Source organism: Amblyraja radiata, chromosome 39, assembly GCF_010909765.2.
Source record: "Amblyraja radiata isolate CabotCenter1 chromosome 39, sAmbRad1.1.pri, whole genome shotgun sequence".
NCBI classification, from domain to species: Eukaryota; Metazoa; Chordata; class Chondrichthyes; order Rajiformes; family Rajidae; genus Amblyraja; species Amblyraja radiata.
In genome coordinates this window covers 7,642,113-7,663,248 of record NC_045994.1, presented here as the reverse complement: position 1 = coordinate 7,663,248, position 21,136 = coordinate 7,642,113, and the positions used below count along the sequence as shown (strand labels likewise).

The 21,136-nt window shown below is 47.5% G+C and overlaps 1 protein-coding gene across 3 annotated transcripts in view; it reads right to left on the bottom strand.

Annotated features, from left to right (window-relative positions):
- Window positions 1-1,443: 1,443 nt before the first annotated feature.
- The window catches only part of loxl2 (lysyl oxidase like 2), a 66,197-nt gene continuing 46,504 nt past the window's right edge, over window positions 1,444-21,136 (bottom strand). The window contains exons 7-15 of one of the 3 annotated variants that reach the window (XM_033014084.1): window positions 20,653-20,801; window positions 16,501-16,668; window positions 13,686-13,851; window positions 10,863-11,106; window positions 8,001-8,109; window positions 6,457-6,477; window positions 5,083-5,205; window positions 4,307-4,418; window positions 1,444-3,106 (exon numbers count right to left, since the gene is read on the bottom strand). In XM_033014084.1, coding sequence (XP_032869975.1) covers window positions 3,027-3,106; window positions 4,307-4,418; window positions 5,083-5,205; window positions 6,457-6,477; window positions 8,001-8,109; window positions 10,863-11,106; window positions 13,686-13,851; window positions 16,501-16,668; window positions 20,653-20,801 — 1,172 coding nt within the window. In that variant the 3' untranslated portion in view covers window positions 1,444-3,026. Of the gene's footprint in view, window positions 3,107-4,306; window positions 4,419-5,082; window positions 5,220-6,456; window positions 6,478-7,993; window positions 8,110-10,628; window positions 10,685-10,862; window positions 11,107-13,685; window positions 13,852-16,500; window positions 16,669-20,652; window positions 20,802-21,136 lie in introns of those variants that run through there. The other 2 variants (XM_033014083.1, XM_033014085.1) reach the window with 2 other exon arrangements.

Here is a 21,136-nt window from a genome sequence, read left to right as displayed (position 1 = left end):
CGGTCTCTGGTTGGGAAGAGCCGATCCTGGACTCACCTTGACTTTGACTTTGTCCCTTACCATCTGGACGCCCGCAGCAACGGCTGTGGAGGGTGGAGGTCCCGACCACGGGGGAAAATGGAGGAGGACTGGCCAAGCTCTGTGCCTTCCACCACAGTGATGAATGCTGTGGTGGATGTTTGTGTAAATTTTTTATTGTGGTTGTGTTCTTTATTACTGTACCGCTGCTGGCAACCCAAATTCCACTGACCTTGGTTGTGTGGCAATTAAATTATTTCTATCTATCTATGTGGCGAGAATCACACTGAGAATTAGTGTAACTGATGGTCAGCACAGACTTGATGGGCCGAAGAGTCTGTTTCTCCGCTGTGACTTTGCATGGCTCTCTATGACTAGGTCAGAGCATTGACGAAAGAAATTGGGAGGTCATGTTGCAGGTATATAAGACATTGGCAAGGCTGCATTTAGAGTATTGTGTTCAGTTCAAGGCACCATGTTGTAGGAACTATGTTGTTCTACTGGAAAGAGTGCAGAGCGGTACGAGTGTGTTGCCAGCACTCAAGGGTCTGAGCTATCGGGAAAGGTGGATCAGGTTAGGACTCTATTCCTTGGAGCACAGGAGGATGAGGGGTGATCTTATAGAGGTGTATAAAAATAATGAGAGGAATAGACTGGGAGGAAACACAGAGTCTCTTGCCCAGAGTAGCGGAATCGAGAACCAGAGGACATTAGTTTAAGGTGAGAGGGGAAAGGTTTAATGAGATCCAGAGGAGTAACTTTTTTACACAAAGAGTAGTGGATGTATGGAATGAGCTGCCCGATGAGGTAGTTGAGGCAGGTACTATCCCAACGTTTCAGAAAGATTTGGACAGGTACATGGATTGACAATAGAGAACAGACAGTAGACAATAGGTGCAGGAGTAGGCCATTCGGCCCTTCGAGCCAGCACCGCCATTCAATATGATCATGGCTGATCATCCCCAATCAGTACCCCGTTCCTGCCTTTTCCCCATATCCCCTGACTCCGCTATTTTTAAGAGCCCTATCTAGCTCTCTCTTGAAAGCATCCAGAGAACCTACCGCCCTCTGAGGCAGAGAATTCCACAGACTCACCACTCTCTGTGAGAAAAGGTGTTTCCTCGTCTCCGTTCTAAAAGGCTTACTCCTTATTCTTAAACTGTGGCCCCCGGTTCTGGATTCCCCCAACATCGGGAACATGTTTCCTGTCTCGAGCATGTCCAAGCCCTTAACAATCTTATATGTTTCAATGAGAACCCTCTCGTCCTTCTAAACTCCAGATTGGACAGGTTTAGAGGGATATTTGGCCAAATGCAGGCTGGTGGGATTAGTGTAGATGAGGCATGTTGGTCGGTGTGGGCAAGTTGGGCCAAAGGGCCTGTTTTCAGGCTGTATGACTCTATTACTAAACAAAGCAGAGGAGACTCACCGGTAACTCTTTTATTATGCAGTGGTTCTTTTGTTTGCAAATTCCAAGTAATGAACCAACCTTGAGATGCACAGCTGTAGTTTTCTGTACTGTACAAAGCAGATGGGTCTAGGAGGTACAAAGACTCAGACATGGACCATAACAAAGCGTTGAGCATTTGGAGTTGACAGAAGGCTGTTGCCCATTCACCCTTCAACTGTGGTGTGCATTTCACTACCTCCCATCGTGAAATGAGATGTGGCCTCCCCTTCTGAGGACTCGTGTCGCAAGAGTAAAATAAAACTAACGAGTGACCCTGAATGTCATGCGGCGCTCTTTGGCTTCGAGACCCTGTACTGGGTCACTCTCTCCCTCCGGCCCTGGAGAAGGGGCCAGGTAGACCCACGGCAGATGCCAGGCTTGCCCGAGCCTGCTGACCACCATCTGCCACAGGGGCTGAGAGAGACACAGCCGGGGACAGAAGCCAAGCCGCTCGTGTGTGTGTGTGTGTGTGTGTGTGTGTGTGTGTGTGTGTGTGTGTGTGTGTGTGTGTGTGTGTGTGTGTGTGTGCGTGTGTGCGTGTGTGCGTGTGTGCGTGTGTGCGTGTGTGTGTGCGTGCGTGCGTGGTATGTGTGTGCGCGCGTGTGTGTGTGTTAGGGTGTGCCTACGTCTGTGAGTGCATGTCAGCGTGTGACTATGTCTATGCATGCACATCTGTGTCTGTGTGTGACTGTGTGTGTCTGTGTGTGATTGAGCATATTTGTGTGTGCATGTCTGTGTGTGACTGTCTGTGTGCGCAAATTTGTGTGTGCGTGTCCCTATGCGACTATGTCTGCGTGCACATCTGTGTCTGTGTGTGCAAGTCTGTGTGTGACTGTGTGTTTGATTGTGCCTTTGTGTATGTGTCTGTGTGTGTATGTGTCTGTGTGTGACTGTGTATGTATGTACATGTATTTAGTTGTGTCTGTGTCTATACGTGCATGTTTTAGTGTGTGTATGTGTGTCAGTGTCTCTGTGTGCTTGTGTGTGTGTTTCAGTATATGTGTCAGTGTGCCTGTGTTTGTAGGTGTGTATAGGTGTATGTATGTGTCTGTATATGTATACATGCACGCACACATTCAGGGTTGTGTGTGCATGGGGCTGCATGCTTGTGTGGATGAATCCTTGGTTGCACATGTGAATAGTTGTGAGCATGCATGCGTGCACATTTGCGTGTTTACATGTGTATCCGTGTGGATTTCCGTGCAGGTGAACCATGCATCTGCATGTGTGTACATGTGCAGATGCCATGTGCATAGTCCATGTTTATCTGTGAGCATGCGTGTTTGCGCTCTTGTGTGCATCCGATCTGTGTGTGTTTTAACATGCATGCGTGTGTGTTTTTGATGTTGGAGGCTCATGTTCCAGGTGCTGCTTCCTTGAGGGGAGAGCACTTCACGCCAGATAATTATTTTACCCCCGCGGCCCGCGTTGATCCTGGAAGTGGAAGTATAACAGCAATGTTGCATTGGGCCAGTGTCACTCTCTGCCATTGACAGTATCACTGAGCATCTCCTTTGGTAAGCGTTACTGCAGAGACCTGTCCCTCGGGCCCCCGGCGTTACCAGTTGTACAGATGGTTGCTCATCAATCCGGGAAAGTGGTCAAATTGCTCCTCCGTCTCTGCATTCAAGGACCCACCTGGCAGAAGCAGAAAGAGGAAGAAGGTTAAATGGTCACTGAATGGACTAGTGGTCACCTAGTGATCACCAGCCTGCCTGGTGTTGCAGAAATGGTGTGAGTTCACTAGTTCAGAAGTCACAGGAGCAGAATTCGGCCCATCATGTCCGCTTTAGTTTAGTTTTAGAGATACAGAGTGGGAACAGGCCCTTTGGCCCATCGAGTCCGCGCCTATCTGCGATCACCTTGTACACCAGCACTATCCTACACACACTAGGGACAATTTATAAAAATGTTTACCGAAGCCAATTAACATACAGACCTATATGTCTTTGGAGCATGGGAGGAAACTGAAGCATCGGGGGAGAACCCACGTGGTCATGGGGAGAACGCACAAACTCTCTGCAGACAGCACCCATAGTTAGAAACAAACCTGGGTCTCTGGAGCTGTGAGGCAGCAACTCTACCGCTGCGCAACTCTTCGATTCAATCATGGCTGATCTATCTTTCCCTCTCAACCCCATTCTCCTGCCTTCTCCCCATAACCTTTGTTACCCTTAGTTTCGAGGTACACTGTGTAAATGTGAGATACAAAGGCCCCTGGGGCCACCAAGTCCACACCAACTATTGATTGCCCATTCACATTAGGTCTATGTTATCCCAGTTTTATGTCATTCACCCTATGGGCAAATTACATGGTTGTACTTCATACCGATAGGTCATAGTCGTAGTCTTACAGTGTGGAAACAGGCCTTCCAGCCCAACTTGCCCAAATCGGCCAATGTGTCCCATCTACACTAGTCCCACCTACTTGAATTTGGTCCATATCCCATTAAACCCGTCCTATCCATGTACCTGTCTAAATGTTTCTTGAACGTTGTGATAGTCCATACCTCAACTACCACTTCTGGCAGCTCGTTGCATGTACTTACTACTCATTGCGTGAAAAAATGACCCCTCAGATTCTTATTAAACCTATGTCCTCTGGTTCTCGATTCCCCAACTCTGGGCAAGGGACTCTGTGCGTCCACCCGATCTATTCCGTTCTTATCTGCTTTTGATTTTGTACACTCTATAAGATCATCCCTCATCCTCCTGTGCTCCAAGAAATAGAGTCCCAAGCCTGCTCAACCCCTCCCTATAGTTCAGGCCCTCAAGTCCTGGCAACATCAGGTAGCCAAAAGGAACTTGTTTGAGGGTCAGCGCCAGTGCGAGACTCACCGATGTGGCAGTTGTAAGACCAGACGCGATGCCCATCGAACTTGCACCGACACTTCACCACATTGTTGGTGTAGTCCGACTCTGCCACCTCGAAGTTGGGATTGACAACGACCTGTGGAGCACAGCACACGTTGGTCGGGTTTCCAGAGCTCCGGCACACACACACACACGCACACTTGGACATATGCAAAGGTATACATGCCAACATGCATGCTGACCCAGAAACGCACAAGTCCTTTGCACGCCCACACACACACACACACACACACGCACACGCACACACACACACGCACACGCACACACACACACGCACACTTGGACATATGCAAAGGTATACATGCCAACATGCATGCTGACCCAGAAACGCACAAGTCCTTTGCACGCCCACACACAAACACACACGCACACGCACATGCACACACACACACGCACGCACGCTTGGACATATGCAAAGGTATACACGCCAACATGTGTGCTGACCCAGAAACGCACAGGTCCTTTGCACGCGCACACACACACTTGCATGCACAAAAAACACACATGCACAGGCACATACAGAAACACATACAGAGAGAGACAGACACGTGTGTGTGCACATGCACACTCACACATGCACACAGACAGATAAAGGTATACACTCACACTAATGTATATACACACACAAACATATATCCAAACACAGCCACACAAGATGCAGGCAGGTTCATGTGCAGGGGCATGCACACTTGCAAGATATGCACGTATTCTGAGCACGCACACATGCAGGACAGGCTCACCTGCAGCACGTACTCGCCCGGTTCTACGTCAGTGATGTCGATCCACTGGCAGTCGATGTCGTGCCGGTATGTGTCCCAGCAGCCCGCTGTGATGCCCTGCTCACCAAAGTTGGCGCATTGGTAGTTCTTCCGCTCCTCTGAAAGGCAGGCAAACCAACATTAGCATCTGGGGTGAGGGAAACACAGAGGGAGAGGGGAACAAGATGAGAGGTAAAGGGTAGAAGAGAGACACAGAGAGATGAAGTGAGAAAGAGAGAGAGAGAGAGAGAGGGAGAAAAGGAGAAAAGGAGAGAGAACAAGATGGGGGGAGAGAGAAAGAGGGACAGAAGGGTGAGAGAAAGAACAGCAAATAGAGTGTGAGTAAATGGGGATGAGTGAAGGAGAGAAAGAGAGAGAGAGGAGAAGGAGAGAGAAAGAGACATTGAATGAGAAAATAGAAATGGAGAGAAAGAGAGAGAGAGAGAGAGAGAGAGAGGAGAGAAAAAGAGAGAGGCATTGAGAGAAAGAGAGTGAGTGAGAGAGAGCAAGAAATTGTAATCCGATTCCAGGGCTCAGTGTCCCTTGCTTCTGGGTTTCAGATCCCACGCCAGAGACAAGAGTGTAAGCTCACATTCAGTGCCAGAGAGAGGGTGTGTCATTCTGTCAGGTTCCGTCTCCCAGATGAGACACCAACACAAGGTTCTTGTTGGGGAAGGAGGCAAGGGGGGTTGGGACGAAAGCTTTGGGGACAGAAGGATCCAGCTCAGCAGAGACTTGGATGACCTTGAGGGGACTGAATGAGGGGGGTTTACCAGAAATATTCATCCACTGGTAACACATAGCTGGGATAGATTTGGCTGGCATCACAGAGGTGGGAATAAATAGAGCCATACCTCGTTTCCACACGACCAAGGGAGATGACATTTGGCCCATTGAGTCCATGCTGGCTTCCAGAGCAACCTATCAATGCTGATTCTCTCCCACGTGGCCACTAGCTCCCACCTGAATCTCCCACCACCCTCCCACGCCAATGTGGGACAATTGACACTGGCCATCCAACCTTCCAACCAGCACGCCCTCGGGATGAGGGAAGAAACTCCCATTGTCACAAGGGGAACGTGCAAACTCCTCACAGACAGTAGCCGAGGTTGGGATTTAATCTGGGTTGCCGGAGGTGCCGCTCGTTCAGAATTGTGCAACAGCTGATCTAATCGACGGCACAGCGGTGCAGCAGGTAGAGCCGCTACCTCCCAGCGCCAGAGACCTCGGTTCGATCCTGACCTCGGTGTTGTCTGTGTGCAATTTGCACATTCGTCCCGCGACCTCGTGCTGTCTGCGTGGAGTTTGCACGTTCTCCCCCTGACTTTGTGGGTTTCCTCTGGGCGCTCTGGTTTCCCTCCTCCCCGCTTCATTCCCAAAGATGTACAGGTTGGTTGGGCAATTGGCCTCTGTAAATTCCCCCTTGTGTATAGGTGAGTGGTCGAATCTGGTTGAAAATTGATAGCAGTGCGGAGAGAGTGAAGTTGGAATAGATCAGTGTAGGCTTACACCGAAGATAGACACAAAATGCTGGAGTAACCCAGCAGGTCAAGCAGCATCTATGGAGAAAAATAATAGGTGACGTTTCAAGTTGACACTCCTCTTCAGACTGAGAGTCAGGGGAGAAGGAACTGGAGGTATGTTCGTAACTGATTAGAGTAGTTTTAGGCCATTTAGCCCATCAGGTCTACTCCGCCATTCAATCATGGCTGATCTATCTCTCCATCCTAACCCCATTCTCCTTCCTTCTCCCCATAACCCCTGACACCCGTACTAATCAAGTATGAAGAGGTAAATGAATGAAAGGTATGAAAGGAACAAACCAAGGATGATCATGGGAAGATGGAGCCCATAAGCCTAAGTGTGGGATGAGTGTAAATGGGTGGTTGATGGTCATAGACACAGACATAGAAACATAGAATATAGGTGCAGGAGGAGGCCATTTGGCCCTTCGAGCCAGCACCACCATTCACTGTGATCATGGCTGATTGTCCCCTATCAATAACCCGTGCCTGCCTTCTCCCCATATCCCTTGATTCCACTAGTCCCTAGAGCTCTATCTAACTCTCTCTTAAATCCATGCAGTGATTTGGCCTTCACTGCCCTCTGTGGCAGGAAATTCCATAAATTCACAACTCTCTGGGTGAAAAAGTTTTTTTCTCACCTCAGTCTTAAATTACCTCCCCTTTATTCTAAGACTGTGGCCCCTGGTTCTGGACTCGTCCAACATTGGGAACATTTTTCCTGCATCTAGCCTGACCAGTCCTTTTATAATGTTTTATGTTTCGATAAGATATCCCCTCATCCTTCTAAACTCCAGTGAATACAAGCCTAGTCTTTTCAATCTTTCCTCATATGACAGTCCCGCCATTCCAGGGATCAATCTCGTGAACCTACGCTGCACTGCCTCAATCACAAGGATGTCATTCCTCAAATTAGGAGACCAAATGGTCAGAGTGGACATGATGGTCCAAGGATAATAATAATAATAATGGATGGGATTTATATAGCGCCTTTCTAATACTCAAGGCGCTTTACATTGCATTATTCATTCATTCCTCAGTCACACTCGGTGGTGGTAAGCTACTTCTGTAGCCACAGCTGCCCTGGGGCAGACTGACGGAAGCGTGGCTGCCAATCTGCGCCTACGGCCCCTCCGACCACCACCAGTCACTCACACACATTCACACACAGGCAAAGGTGGGTGAAGTGTCTTGCCCAAGGACACAACGACAGTATGCACTCCAAGCGGGATTCGAACCGGCTACCTTCCGGTTGCCAGCCGAACACTTAGCCCATTGTGCCATCTGTCGTCCCAAGGATGGTGCAATGTTTCCATGCTGTCTCTGTCTATGTGAGCTGTGATTCACACTCATGGTGGAGGGGCCGTTACCTGAGTCGCACTCTGTGTCCTCGAGGCAGAAGCTGGCCTTGTGTCCCTCCGCCACCTTTGTCCCATTCAGCGAGAGCAGGTCATAGTTTGTGAAGACATCCATGCTATGGTAGTGCCTGCAGGTCAAGCAGTGAGGACAGCAGTCAGCTACAAACGTCCAGTGAGTATTACAAAAGCCATTATCAGCATTGCTGATCAACCCCAGCCCATCTTGTGGGTTCCTACAATTGCCAGGTAAACCAGGTTAGGGAGGCACAGTGGTGCAGCGGTAGAGATGCTGCCAGAGACCCGGGTTCGATCCTGACTACCGCTGCTGTCTGTATGGAGTTTGCATGCTCTCCCTGTGACCACGTGGGTTTTCTCCAGGTGCTCTGGTTTCATCGCACATTCCAAAGAAGTGCAGGTTTGTCGATTAATTGGCTTCTGTAAATTGTCCCCAGCATGTCGGATAGAACTAGTGTACAGGTGATTGCTGGTTGGCACAGACTCGGTGGGCCGAAGGGCCTGTTTCCACGCTGTATCTCCAAACTAAAACCATTGGGTTAACTATGGAAGTGTCACCTCGCCTCCAACCCTCAGTTGTCATTCTCACTCCAGCAGAGGTCGCTGCTTGCAACCTATCTCGGCCCAGCTCTGCAGTGCAGGCTCACTATCCCCACCTGGTGGCCGATCCCCCGCAGTGCCGAGGATTAACACTGCAGCTGCACACCAGATCCCCTGGTGATCCCTCCCACCCTCTGCTCAACTGGTAACATGCACAGTTCACACAATGGTTCACAGCCTCACTTTCTGCAGTGTGGAAATCTCTGCTTTACTGCAAGCTCACTCGGGGGAGAAGGCAGGAGAATGGGGTTAGGAGGGAGAGATAGATCACCATTGAATGATGGGCTGAATGGCCTAATTCTACTCCTATTCCTTATGACCTTATGATTCTGACACACACACAGATAACCTGGAATATGGATACATGTCCCTTGTGTAACTTGCAAATGTTAGCAGGATCTGGGTACTCCCCTCTTTCACCAATGTACTCATGCTCATAGTGCAGTACTGAGGGCAAATTATAGGCAATTAATTAAATATAGAATACAAAAATAGACGCAAAATGCTGGAGTAACTCATCGGGACAGACAGCATCTCAGAGTCATAGAGGCTTAGAGTGATAGAATGTGGAAACAGGCCCTTCAGCCCAACTTGCCCAAACCGGCCAACATGTCCCAGCTACACTAGTCCCACCTGCCTGCGCTTGGTCCGTATCCCTCCAAACCTGTCCTATCCATGCACCTGTCTAACTTGTTTCTTAAACGTTGGGATAGCCCCTGCCTCAAATATCTCCTGTGGCAGCTTGTTCCATGCACCCACCACCCTTTGTGTGAAAATGTTACCTTTCAGATTCCTATTCCTATCTCTAGAGAGAGGGAATGGGTAGATTTTAAGTCGAGACTCTTCTTCAGACTGATGGAAACAATGCATTGCAATGACAAACCTTGTAGCACAAGAACACACCCTCGGTTCATGATATTTGTGTTGACCATAATGCCATTTTAAACTACATCTGCCAGCACATGATTGATATTCCTTCATCCCCACCCTATTCATGTGTCTATCTAAATGCCTTTTAAACATTGCTATTGTACATGCTCCCCCTGGCAGCCTGTTCAAGGCACCTATCACCCTCTTTATACAACAACGAGTTGGAGTGCTGAGTAAATCTCCTTTAAACTTTCCCCTTCTCACCTTAAATCTATGCCCTCTAATATATGATCCAGGTCCAGGTCCAGGTTCAGGAATAGCTGCTTCCCCACAGCCATCAGGACGTTGAACTCAACTCAAACAAAACTCTGAACATTAATAGCTCATTACCAGTTTATTTTCACTTTATCTGTTTTATTTATTCATGTGTGTATATATTGATACAGTGGTATATGGACACACTGATCTGTTCTGTATTCATGCCTATATTCTGTTGAGCTGAAGCAAAGCAGGAATTTCATTGTCCTATCTGGGACACATGACAATAAACTCTCTTGAATCTTGAATCTTGAATATGATATATTCAACCTGGGAAAAGGATGAACTAACCTCACTATTTATGTCTCAGAATGCTGTAAAGTTCTATCAGGTTGCCTCTCAGCCTCCGACGCTCCAGAGAAAAAATGCAAGTTTGTCCAATTTCTCCTTATAGCTCATGCTCACTAATCCAGGCAACATCCCGGTGAACCTCTTCTGCAACCCCCCCCCCCCCAAGCTTACACATCGTCCCAGTAAACCAACAAAGAGAATTGCACAGAATACACCAAATGTGATCGAACAATCGTTTTCTACAGTGCACCATGTATGTAAAAAATCATCATATCAGCATCGAGTAAACCACTGGATTTTGATTGATGGTTGGTGTCTATCCCAGTCAGGCTAACCCAAGTACTGGGGGTAGGGATTGACTGAACCATCAAGCACAGCGAGACTGCCCACATACCCATGGCTCTCGTGCCACACCCAGTCAGCCCATCGTTCCATGCTAACCCAGGGAGGGGCATTATGGCAATGCCCACGTACTTGTGGCATGTGCCACACCCACTCAGCCCATCGTCCCATGCTAACCCAGGGAGGGGGTGTTAGGGCAATGCCCATGTACCTGTGGCATTCGTGCCACACCCACTCAGCCCATCGTCCCATGCTAACCCAGGGAGGGGCATTAGGGCAATGCTCACATACTTGGGGCATGTGCCATACCCACTCGGCCCGTCGTTCCATGCTAACCCAGAGAGGGGGCATTAGGGCAATACCCATGTGGGCATTCGTGCCACACCCACTCGGCCCATCGTCCCACGCTAACCCAGGGAGGGGCATTAGGGCATCACCCACGTACCTATGGCATTCGTGCCACACCCAGTCTTGGCGCCCGGCCTTGGGCCGGAAGTCGGCCTCGCCGTTGTTGTGGATCTGCGAGGAGAAGCGGAGCAAGCGGCGGAAGCTGGAGAGAAAGGGCTGGCCCACAGCGGAGGAGGCCAGGCAGTTCTCCTCCATGGCGCAGGTCAGCATGGACATGGGCCGGTTCTCCAGGTACGTGGTCTCCTGAACGACCTGGGGATTGAGAACGATATCGGAAGCAGCTGGAAAATGAGACAGCAGAGGTGTTAAGGAGAAGGAGGAAACGACGGAAGAACTCAGCTGGTCAAGCTGCATCTGCGGAAAGAGAAACCAGTTAAAAGTTGCAGGCTAAAGACCCAGAGCTCAGAGGTGCAGACATTTGCAAGGATAGTTCCCATTTCCGAGATGTCGAGGCTCCTTCCTCCACCTCCCAATCTCTCTTGTTCTGACCTGGATGATAATTTTCCGAGGCATCCACCAGCCTTGATATTGAACATTTGCTTGTGGAGTAAGCAAAAACTAAACTCATCCCTTGGTCCACTCATGCACTGTCCAAGTAGGGACAGGAATCATATCTAGTGCAGGAAATCCTCCTAAAGTTACCTCAGACAGTGGTCTGAGCCTTTGGCATAGGTTATAAACAATAGACAATAGACAATAGTGTTCAAGAAGGAACTGCAGATGCTGGAAGATCGAAGGTACACAAAAATAGACAATATTATCCCCAATCAGTACCCCGTTCCTGCCTTCTCCCCCTATCCCCTGACTCTGCTATTTTTAAGAGCCCTATCTAGCTCTCTATTGAAAGCATCCAGAGAACCTGCCTCCTCCACCCTCTGAGGCAGAGAATTCCACAGACTCGCCACTCTCTGTGAGAAAAAGGTTCTGTGATACCAGGATGTTACTAGACCAGCCAGAGATACAAGAAAATGCAGTAACACAGCTGGAGTAACTCAGCGGGTCAGGCAGCATTTCTGGAGATCATGTCGGCAGGACCAAGCGCTGGCTCGTCGATTGTTTCGCTGAATTCACCTGGGCGGTTGCCAAACACTTTAACTCCCCCTCCCACTCCCAAACTGACCTTTCTGTCCTGGGCCTCCTCCACTGTCAGAGAGTGAGGCCCAGTGCAAATTGGAGGAACAGCACATCATATTTCGCTTGGACAGCTTACAATTCAGTCTGAAGAAGGGTCTCGATCTGACACGACACCTTTTCCTTCTCTCCAGAGGTGCTGCCTGTCCCGCTGAGTTACTCCAACATCTTGTGTCTATCTTCGGTGTAAACCAGCATCTACAGTTCCTTCCTACACATTTTGTGTCTCTCCTTGGTAAATCAGCATCTGCAGTTCCTTGGTAGGCAAAAGTGCTGGAGAAACTCAGCGGGTGCAGCAGCATCTATGGAGCGAAGGAAATAGGCAAAGTTTCGGCTCGAAACGTTGCCTATTTCCTTTGTTCCATAGATGCTGTTGCACCCACAGAGTTTCTCCAGCACTTTTGTCTACCTTCGATTTTCCAGCATCTGCAGTTCCTTCTTAAACAATATTCAGTTCCTAGTCTCTACTCATGTTTCTCTCCAGTGTTGGACATTTCCACCCTGAGAAAAAGGTTCTGAATGTCTACCATATCGATGCCTCTTATAATTTTATACACTTCCATCAAGGTTTCCCTCAACCTCCGACGTTCCAGAGAAAAAATATTTATTGGGGCCGTTTAGTATTAAGCATTCAGTGTTTGACATTGCCTCTCCTTTCCTCTTATACTCTTTTTTAAATTTTTTAAAATTTGTATTAGAAGCAGTGTACAAAAGTATAAACCGCGGCATATGACATAATACATTTATTGTACAGCATCAATTTAAATTTTAGCAAAGACGAAATAGAAAAAGAGAGAAAGAAGCAAGAAAGAAAGAAAATGAAAGAGAAAGTGAATGTGTAAGAATAGAACCCCTAAACTACCGAATGAGTGTAGTCAAAGAGTGAGTAAGTAAAAGAAATAGGAAAAACGTAAAGAAATAAAAAGACAAAAACTGAAAAAAAAAAGTGTTGATGTACCTGCTTCCTTTCTCTCCCCACCCATCACCCGGTCCGTAAATCGATTTAATTCCAAAGTTGTGTTGCACCATACTATCCTTGTAATCAAGGGCGGAACTCGCTATCAAAACATGGAGGGGACGGGGGACACAATTTTTTGGCGGCCGCACGTGCATGCGCACACTCACAGACATGCGCGCGAGGCTTCGGAGTCTCAATCCAGCGCTAAATGTAGCTCAACTCTGCCTGTCTCACCGGGTTATCTACAGCCCTGACTGGACTGACGGGACACCAGCGCTGCTTCTCCACGCTGGCCATATTACCCGCTAGTCCAGGCAGGTTAACCTGGCGGGACAGGCAGAGTTGAGCTGGGCTTAGGGCTGTTTCTCTGCGCTGGCTGTGGGCCTGGGGGCACAGATCATGTCTGACTCCCGACCTCTCTGGCCACCCATGGGGGGGGAATGTCCCCTACCTCTCAAAAACTTGGGGGGGGAATGTCCCCTACCTCTCAAAACATGGGGGGGATGTGTCCCCTCTGGGTTTTCCGCCCCTGCTTGTAATGAATCAATGAATGGAATCCATGCCTTTGAAAATTGCTCTGATTTTCCTGCTAAGACAAGTCTCATATTTTCAAGATGTAGCGTCTCAGACATGTTTGTAATCCAGGGGCCGTAGGGGCAGATGTCCTTGCCTCTTATACTCTAAGCACATTTTCACCCATCTAGTTGAATGGGAGTGTAGGAGCGGAAGTGTTGGATCAGTTGAACCAAACTGAGGAGAGTACGGACCTACCTTCAGTGCAGGAGATCCCAGCAGCAAAACGCCCCCCTCCCTTAGTGCACTCGAGGTCTTCACGATGGTGGCGACACTGGAAGAGAGACAGCTCTGCCCCGGAGCACTTCACTCCGCTCATCACCACCTCATCTGCTGATCGGTCCCCTTCCCAGAACCACGAGTCCTGGGGACAAATCCAACATGAAATCCAAAGAGTTTCTCCCCCCCCCCCAACCAAAAAATAAATTTCATTCAGAATAAGAAATATATGCAAAACTAAAACTGTGCAAGCACTCTCAAATGTCCATACATTCAATAGTGCCATACTCAGTAATGTTCGCACCTAGCTTTAAACAAAATATGCTTGCCATTCCCGTAGCCCCCTGGAGTGATATCAGAGAGTCGTAGAGGGATGGAAAAGGGCCCTTTTTTAAAATCTATTTCTTTATTTCCCTTTTTCCTTCCTCCCACAATATGTAATATGTAAAAGGATATGTGATTCTGTTCCATTCTGTTTGGAGTTTGTTTGCTTGTTTGTTAATTTTTTGCACAAAGTCCGCGAGCATTGCCACTTTTCATTTTACTGCACATCTCGTATGTGTATGTGACGAATAAACTTGACTTGACTTCGGCCCAACTTACCCATGCCGACCAACCTTCCCCATCTACACTAGTCCCACCTGCTCGCGTTTGGCCCACGTCCCTCTAAACCTTTCCTGTACATGACCTGTCCAAATGCCTTGTAAAAGTTGCCCCTTAGATTCCTATTAAATCTTTCCCCTCTCATCTTAACCCTATGTCCTCTGGTTTTTGATTCTCCTATTCTGGGTAAGCGACTGTGCGCCCATGCTATCTATTCACCTTATAATCTCATACACCTCTATGAGATCACCCTTCATCACCCTGCACTGTTTGAGGTTTGCCCCCACTAGACTGAAAGATGCCATGAACACAGAGGAGCTGAGGTGAAGACAATTTGTAGGGAATATCACAAGGAAATAACTTCCTCAGCCACCTGCCCCTCCAAGTTGGTTGCATCGCATGAAGATTTGTTCCAAGCCACTGGTCCATATGCCCCTTGCCAGGATTAACCCACTCCTCGATGCCAGCCCCCTTGTATTTCATCGTTAATGCTTCCTACCTTGCTTGCAACTCAGTATTCTAACCCAGATGGTAAAAGAGACAAGTGCACAACACGCAACGAAGGATTAGGTCATCTGGCCAAATAGTATTGTGGTTTTGGGACATCTCCAAAGGTTGGAAGGGTTGCTATCCCCAGCAGGATACTTTGCAGGAAGTTTCACCATATGATCTGCCAACTCCTACTTTCCCTGTGGTGAGATCCTCATCTTCAAATAGATCACTGGGCAAAAACATTCCCTTTGGATTAATGAGTGGTTGTCTGTATTCATGACCCACAAATAGAACTCTCCCTCCAAGCACCAAATTAAACTTTTTATAACTTTTAAGACTTCCTTCAGGCTACCCTTCAGCCCTTTCTATGCTTCTAGAATTGCAGCCTCTTTCTTCTTTGTGGCTAGTTAAATAATGTTAATCCCGAGATCATCCCGTTAATATTTTTTTCTAAGCTAAGGTACAGAAGCTTGAAAGCGCGCGCCACCAGACTCAGGAGAAGCTTCTTCCTCCATGTTAGACTTTAGAGGAAACAGACCTTTCGGCCCGACGGGTCTGTGCCAACCCCATACACCAACACTATTCCACACCCCAGGACAATTTTTTTTACTGAATCCAATTAAACTACAAAACTGTACATGTTTGGAACGTACAAACTCCACACAGACAACACCCATAGTCAGGATGGATCCCGGGTCTTTGGCGCTGTAAGGCAACAACTCTACCGCTGCGACACAGTGCTGCACTTAATCAGGCTTCATAATGGCCCGGAAAGGGTACTGCTCGATTCACCTCATACCCCATTGAGGGCGTTCGACTTTGTCTGAGGAACTGATGTGCGACAATGTGCTGAGAACTATATTCGGCATTCTATCTTCACCTTTGCTCCATCTATTGTAGTTGAGATAGAAACATAGAAACATAGAAAATAGGTGCAGGAGTAGGCCATTCGGCCCTTCGAGCCTTCACCGCCATTCAATATGATCATGGCTGATCATCCAACTCAGTATCCCATACCTGCCTTCTCTCCATACCCCCTGATCCCTTTAGCCACAAGGGCCACATCTAACTCCCTCTTAAATATAGCCAATTAACTGGCCTCAACTACCTTCTGTGGCAGAGAATTCCACAGATTCACCACTCTGTGTAAAAAAGATTTTCTCATCTCGGTCCTAAAAGACTTCCCTCTTATCCTTAAACTGTAACCCCTTGTTCTGGATTTCCCCAACATCGGGAATAATCTTCCTGCATCTAGCCTGTCCAACCCCTTAAGAATTTTGTAAGTTTCCATAAGATCCCCCCCTCAATCTTCTAAATTCTAGCGAGTACAAGCCGAGTCTATCCAGTCTTTCTTCATATGAAAGTCCTGACATCCCAGGAATCAGTCTGGTGAACCTTCTCTGTACTCCCTCTATGGCAAGAACTGATTGTATCTATGCTTAGTGTATCTGATCTGTTGGGGCAGCATTGTACCTCAGTGCAAGTGATAATAATAACCCTAAACCTATTTATTTTAACAAGGGAGCAGGACGATACACCAGCCAACTGTGTGACATAAGGTTGACAACTGGAGCCATGTTGTGCTTTCCAAGATTTCTCTTGCATGGCGGATGTTACTGCTTAACGTGCATAGCCAGCGCTCAGCTGACGTGCTGCCTGGAATGACGCTGATGTGGTAATGGACTCCACGGCAACCTACCTGAACCGCATGATCAGCAAAGCCCAGGCCCAGCTGCTGACACACCACCAGAGCCTCCATGATGCCCCAGTTGTCACTGCAGACCGTCCCCCACCTCTGGGTGCCATTCCTCTTCGCAAATACCTCCACCCGCCCCTCGTAGGGGGTACGACCTCCAGCCAGGCGGATCTATGGGCCGCGAGTTCCAACAGGGCAGGGGGAGAGGAGGGTGGGAGAGAGAGAGAGAGAGAGAGAGAGAGAAAGAGACAGAGAGAGATAACTGAGCTATGACTGATTGATTCATGACAATGCTGCTTATTTCCATTATTCCCCATTATTGTAAGTAAGTAAGTAAGTTTATTGGCCAAGTATTCACATACAAGGAATTTGCCTTGGCGCTCCGCCCACAAGTAACAACATGACATAGTGACAGTTATGAATGATTCAGAAAACACTAAACATTAATAATAATAAAACATTAATGATAAAACACCATTGATCAAGCATGTGAACCAACAAAATACCAGATCAAAGGGAGGCAACAGATTATTGGCTGTTGCTTCTTGATCTTTCAACAAAAACATCAGCCTAGTGATCTTAAAGGTTTACCGACATGGGCTGTAAAGATTGGCCAATCTAGGTTGACCTTTGAGAAGACCATCTTCAGGATCATGACCTAACATCCATGAAGGAACGGCCAAATCAGTCCATTCAAGACACCAATCATGATCCCATGGCTCAACAATGGTGGTGCCAAACAACCAAACATAGACCGCCCTTGTCTTTCGGTTATTGACAATGCTGGGGTCGGTGCTGAGTGAGTGGAGTTCTCCAGGATTCGTGTCGGATGGATTAGAGCATGCAAGCGAGTGGTAAAATGGAGTTGGTCAATGTTATGTTGGCTAGTTGGGATGAGATCACCTACGCATGGTATCCACATGACATCTTGGTTGGAATGGATGAATTGGGCCGAAGAGGCCTATTTCTGTGCCATATAATAATAATAATAATAATACATTTTATTTTCGGGCGCCTTTCAAAGTCTCAAGGACACCTTACAGAAATTAACAGAAGAGAAAAAAGCATATAGTCGGAGTAAAATAAATAATAAGGACATCACCAATACACAAATTAAAGACAGAAATCGCTCCAAAGACAAAAAATCAAAAAACAGTGAAGAGAGAGCAGCGGCAGCTAAAGCGCGCCAGCGTCCACTCTCCCTTCCGACAGCCATCTTGGACACAGACTAACATGTTAACTTACACACAAAAAAATCATCCCCCCACAGTGGATACCACTGTGGGGGAAGGCACAACATCCAGTCCCCATCCCCAGTTCACCCAAAGTCAGGCCTATTTAGGCCACCGCAATTGCCTCTACGGAGGCCCGATGTTCCTGGCCGTTCTGGCCGGGTGGTGTTGCCCCGGCATCGAGAGAGTCCTCACAGCGGCTGGGCCACCTGGAACGGCCGCTTCCTAGCTGGGGACCGCGGCTTCCGAAGCCGACAAGGCCGCGCCGGGTTGGAGCTCCCAGGCTCCCGATGTTAGAGTCGGCGCCGCCCGCTCCGCTCCGCAGACCCGCAGCCCGGACGGAGGTGTTGATCTCGGCGGTCACAGCTCACCGGAGCTCCAGCACGTCGATCCAGCGCGGCGACCCAGGCAAGGCATCGCCCGCTCCGCTCCGCGATAGCGCTCCAGCGCTGTGCCGCCACCGAAGCCGAGGTGCTGGGCGGTCCCTGCCAGGAAACGCGCTCCACGCCCGCTGGTAGGCCACGAGGACGGGTCGACGGGGCAGCCCGGAGAAAAAGCTGCCTCACCGACCAGGTAGGGACTTAGAAATATAGTTACCCCCTTCCCCCCACATTAAAAAGTCAATTTCTCCAACAGACGAAGCACAAGACTTACTAAAAACTTTTTTAAAAAATGAATTAAGCGGACAGCTGCTGGTTTGCAGCCGTTCCCCAAGATGGCTCCTCATATGACTATGAAGCCAGGTCTTCTTGGGGAATTTGAAAGATGGGAGAAAGTGCTGACAGTCTGTGGTGAAGACTCCAGGCTGCAGGAGCGAGAAGAGAGATGAAGGCCGTCAAACATCAACACCACATCATGAGTGGGATCCATGCAGGTTGAGCACCAGGCAATGAAGCTGGTAGTTGTAGGCAAGGTTGGACGGGACCTTGAAAACTTGAGATTAGGAGGTGGAGGAGTATTTGAAATGAAAATTTGTTGGAAGTTCGCGATCCTTGATGTTGAAAGAAAGGGAAATTCTATTATAAAAGCACTGGACGCAAGAAAAGATGAAGTGGAACTGAGCAACTGTTGCAGTTGTATAAGACGTTGGACGGACTGCATTTAGAATATTGTGTTCAGTTCTGGGCACCATGTTATAGGAAAGATATAATGTCAAGCTTGAAAGGGTTCAGAAAAAAATTACGATGATGTTCCCAGGTGTGAGCGATAGGGAGAGGTTGAGTAGGCTGGGTCTCTATTCCTTGGAGCGCAGGATGATGAGGGGTGATCTTATAGAGGTGCATAGAATCATGAGAGGAATGCACAGAATCTCGCCCAGAGTAGGGGAATCGAGGACTAGAGGACATAGGTTCAAGGTGAAGGGGAAAAGATTTAATAGGAATCTGAGGAGAATTTTTTTCACACAAAGGGTGAATGGAATGAAAGGGTGAAAGGGTGTATGGAACAAGCTGACAAATGAGGTAGTTAAGGCTAGGAATATCCCAACGTTTAAGAATCAGTTAGACAGGTACATGGATAAAACAGGTTTGGAGGGATGTGGACCAAGCGCAGGCAGGTGGGATGTGTGTAGCTCGGACATGTTGGCTGGTGTGGGCAAGTTGAGCCAAAGGGCCTGTTTCCACACTGTATCAGTCTATGACTCTAAAACTGGACAGCTATGAGACAGTGAGTTGATGCCACTGGAGGGAGTGTGGAGGAGAATGCATGCACCTCCGCAGGGCATTATGTGTGGATCCCAAGCAACAGAAATTGAGGAACACTGAACATATATGTATTTACAGATGGACCTGAAATGGGGGAGAATAGCAGCTGGAATCTGCATGGAATGTGGCAGACACAGGGATAATTGTGGCTGAAACATGTGAATATGGATTAAGTTTGTGAAACACCTTGGGCTGTTCCACACGGATAGGTGATGTTTCAGACTGAAGAAGGGCCGCAACCCAAAAGCCACCTAGCCATGTTCTCCATGGACGTTGCCTGATCCGCTGAGTTACTCCAGCTCTTTGTGTCTTTTTTTTTGTCAGCCCTCATCATCTGCAGTTCTTCATATCTACAGTGCGTTGGGCTGCCTTATTTATTTATTTATCTATCTATCTATTTATTTATTTATTTGTTTAATTCTTTATTTCGAACAGAATAAAAGAATAAAAAGCAAGTGTGAAACACCATAAAAAAACAAAATACAAAACAAAACAAGAATATTTATAAAGTGTCATAAACAATATCTATAAATAAATGAAATCGTACGTGTCCGAAAAGGAGCAGGAAGAAGCCAAAGCTTATTAATTCCCACCCCTTATTCAACTGCTTATAATGATCGTATACAAATTTAGTAACTATATGTACACCATATGTACACTGGCAGCTATATGTACACCATATGTACACCAGCAGCTATATGTACACCATATGTACACCAGCAGCTATATATACACCAGCAGCTATATGTACACCATATGTACACAAGCAACTATATGTACACCATATGTACACCAGCAGCTATATGTACACCATATGTACACCAGCAGCTATATGTACACCATATGTACACCAGCAGCTATATGTACACCATATGTACACCAGCAGCTATATGTACACCATATGTACACAAGCAACTATATGTACACCATATGTACACCAGCAGCTATATGTACACCATATGTACACCAGCAGCTATATGTACACCAAATTATTCACATTTATACACTAATCAAATATTTACAAAGTCATACAAAAAAGGAGAGAAAAAAAGAAAAAAGAAAAGAAAAAACCCTCATATACTATACAGTATCTTAGTCATATATACAACCCATCACCCTATAATCACCCTTCCCAATACAACCAGTATAATGATGATGGTATTATGATGGTAAAGGTGATGTAAGTAAGATGCACAGCCCAGGCTGCGGTTTCAGCCCACCTGGTTCTCAAAGCCCATGGCAGGAATGTTGCAGCGGACTGAGGCATCCTCATCGTGGCCGCACAGGTCAAGCTGGTTGAAGGAGCAGTCGGTGATGGAGTTCTCGAAACCCGTACACAACACCTTGCCCATGTGCACTGAGCCAATACCTGCAAGGGAGAGGAATCCAGTGAGATGTGAGCGTCATGTGGCTTTACCTGTCAAGGTAAAGTCACTGTTCGGTCTGAATATCTGTTTTTAGTTCAATTTTAGGTCTATTTTAGATATGTTAATTTTAAAGTTGTATGTATTGATTCTGTTTTTATTAATTGCACTGATGAGAAACAATTTTTTGTTTCTTCTGTGTGTGCAAGTTCTCAGTGAAATGACAATAACGTTAATACTGAATACTAATACTGAACCCTTGCTCTGTGGAGGCCACAACATTGAGACTTCAGGGGGACTCAATGGCAATCCAGGTGAGTTCTCCTCTAGACTGCCGATT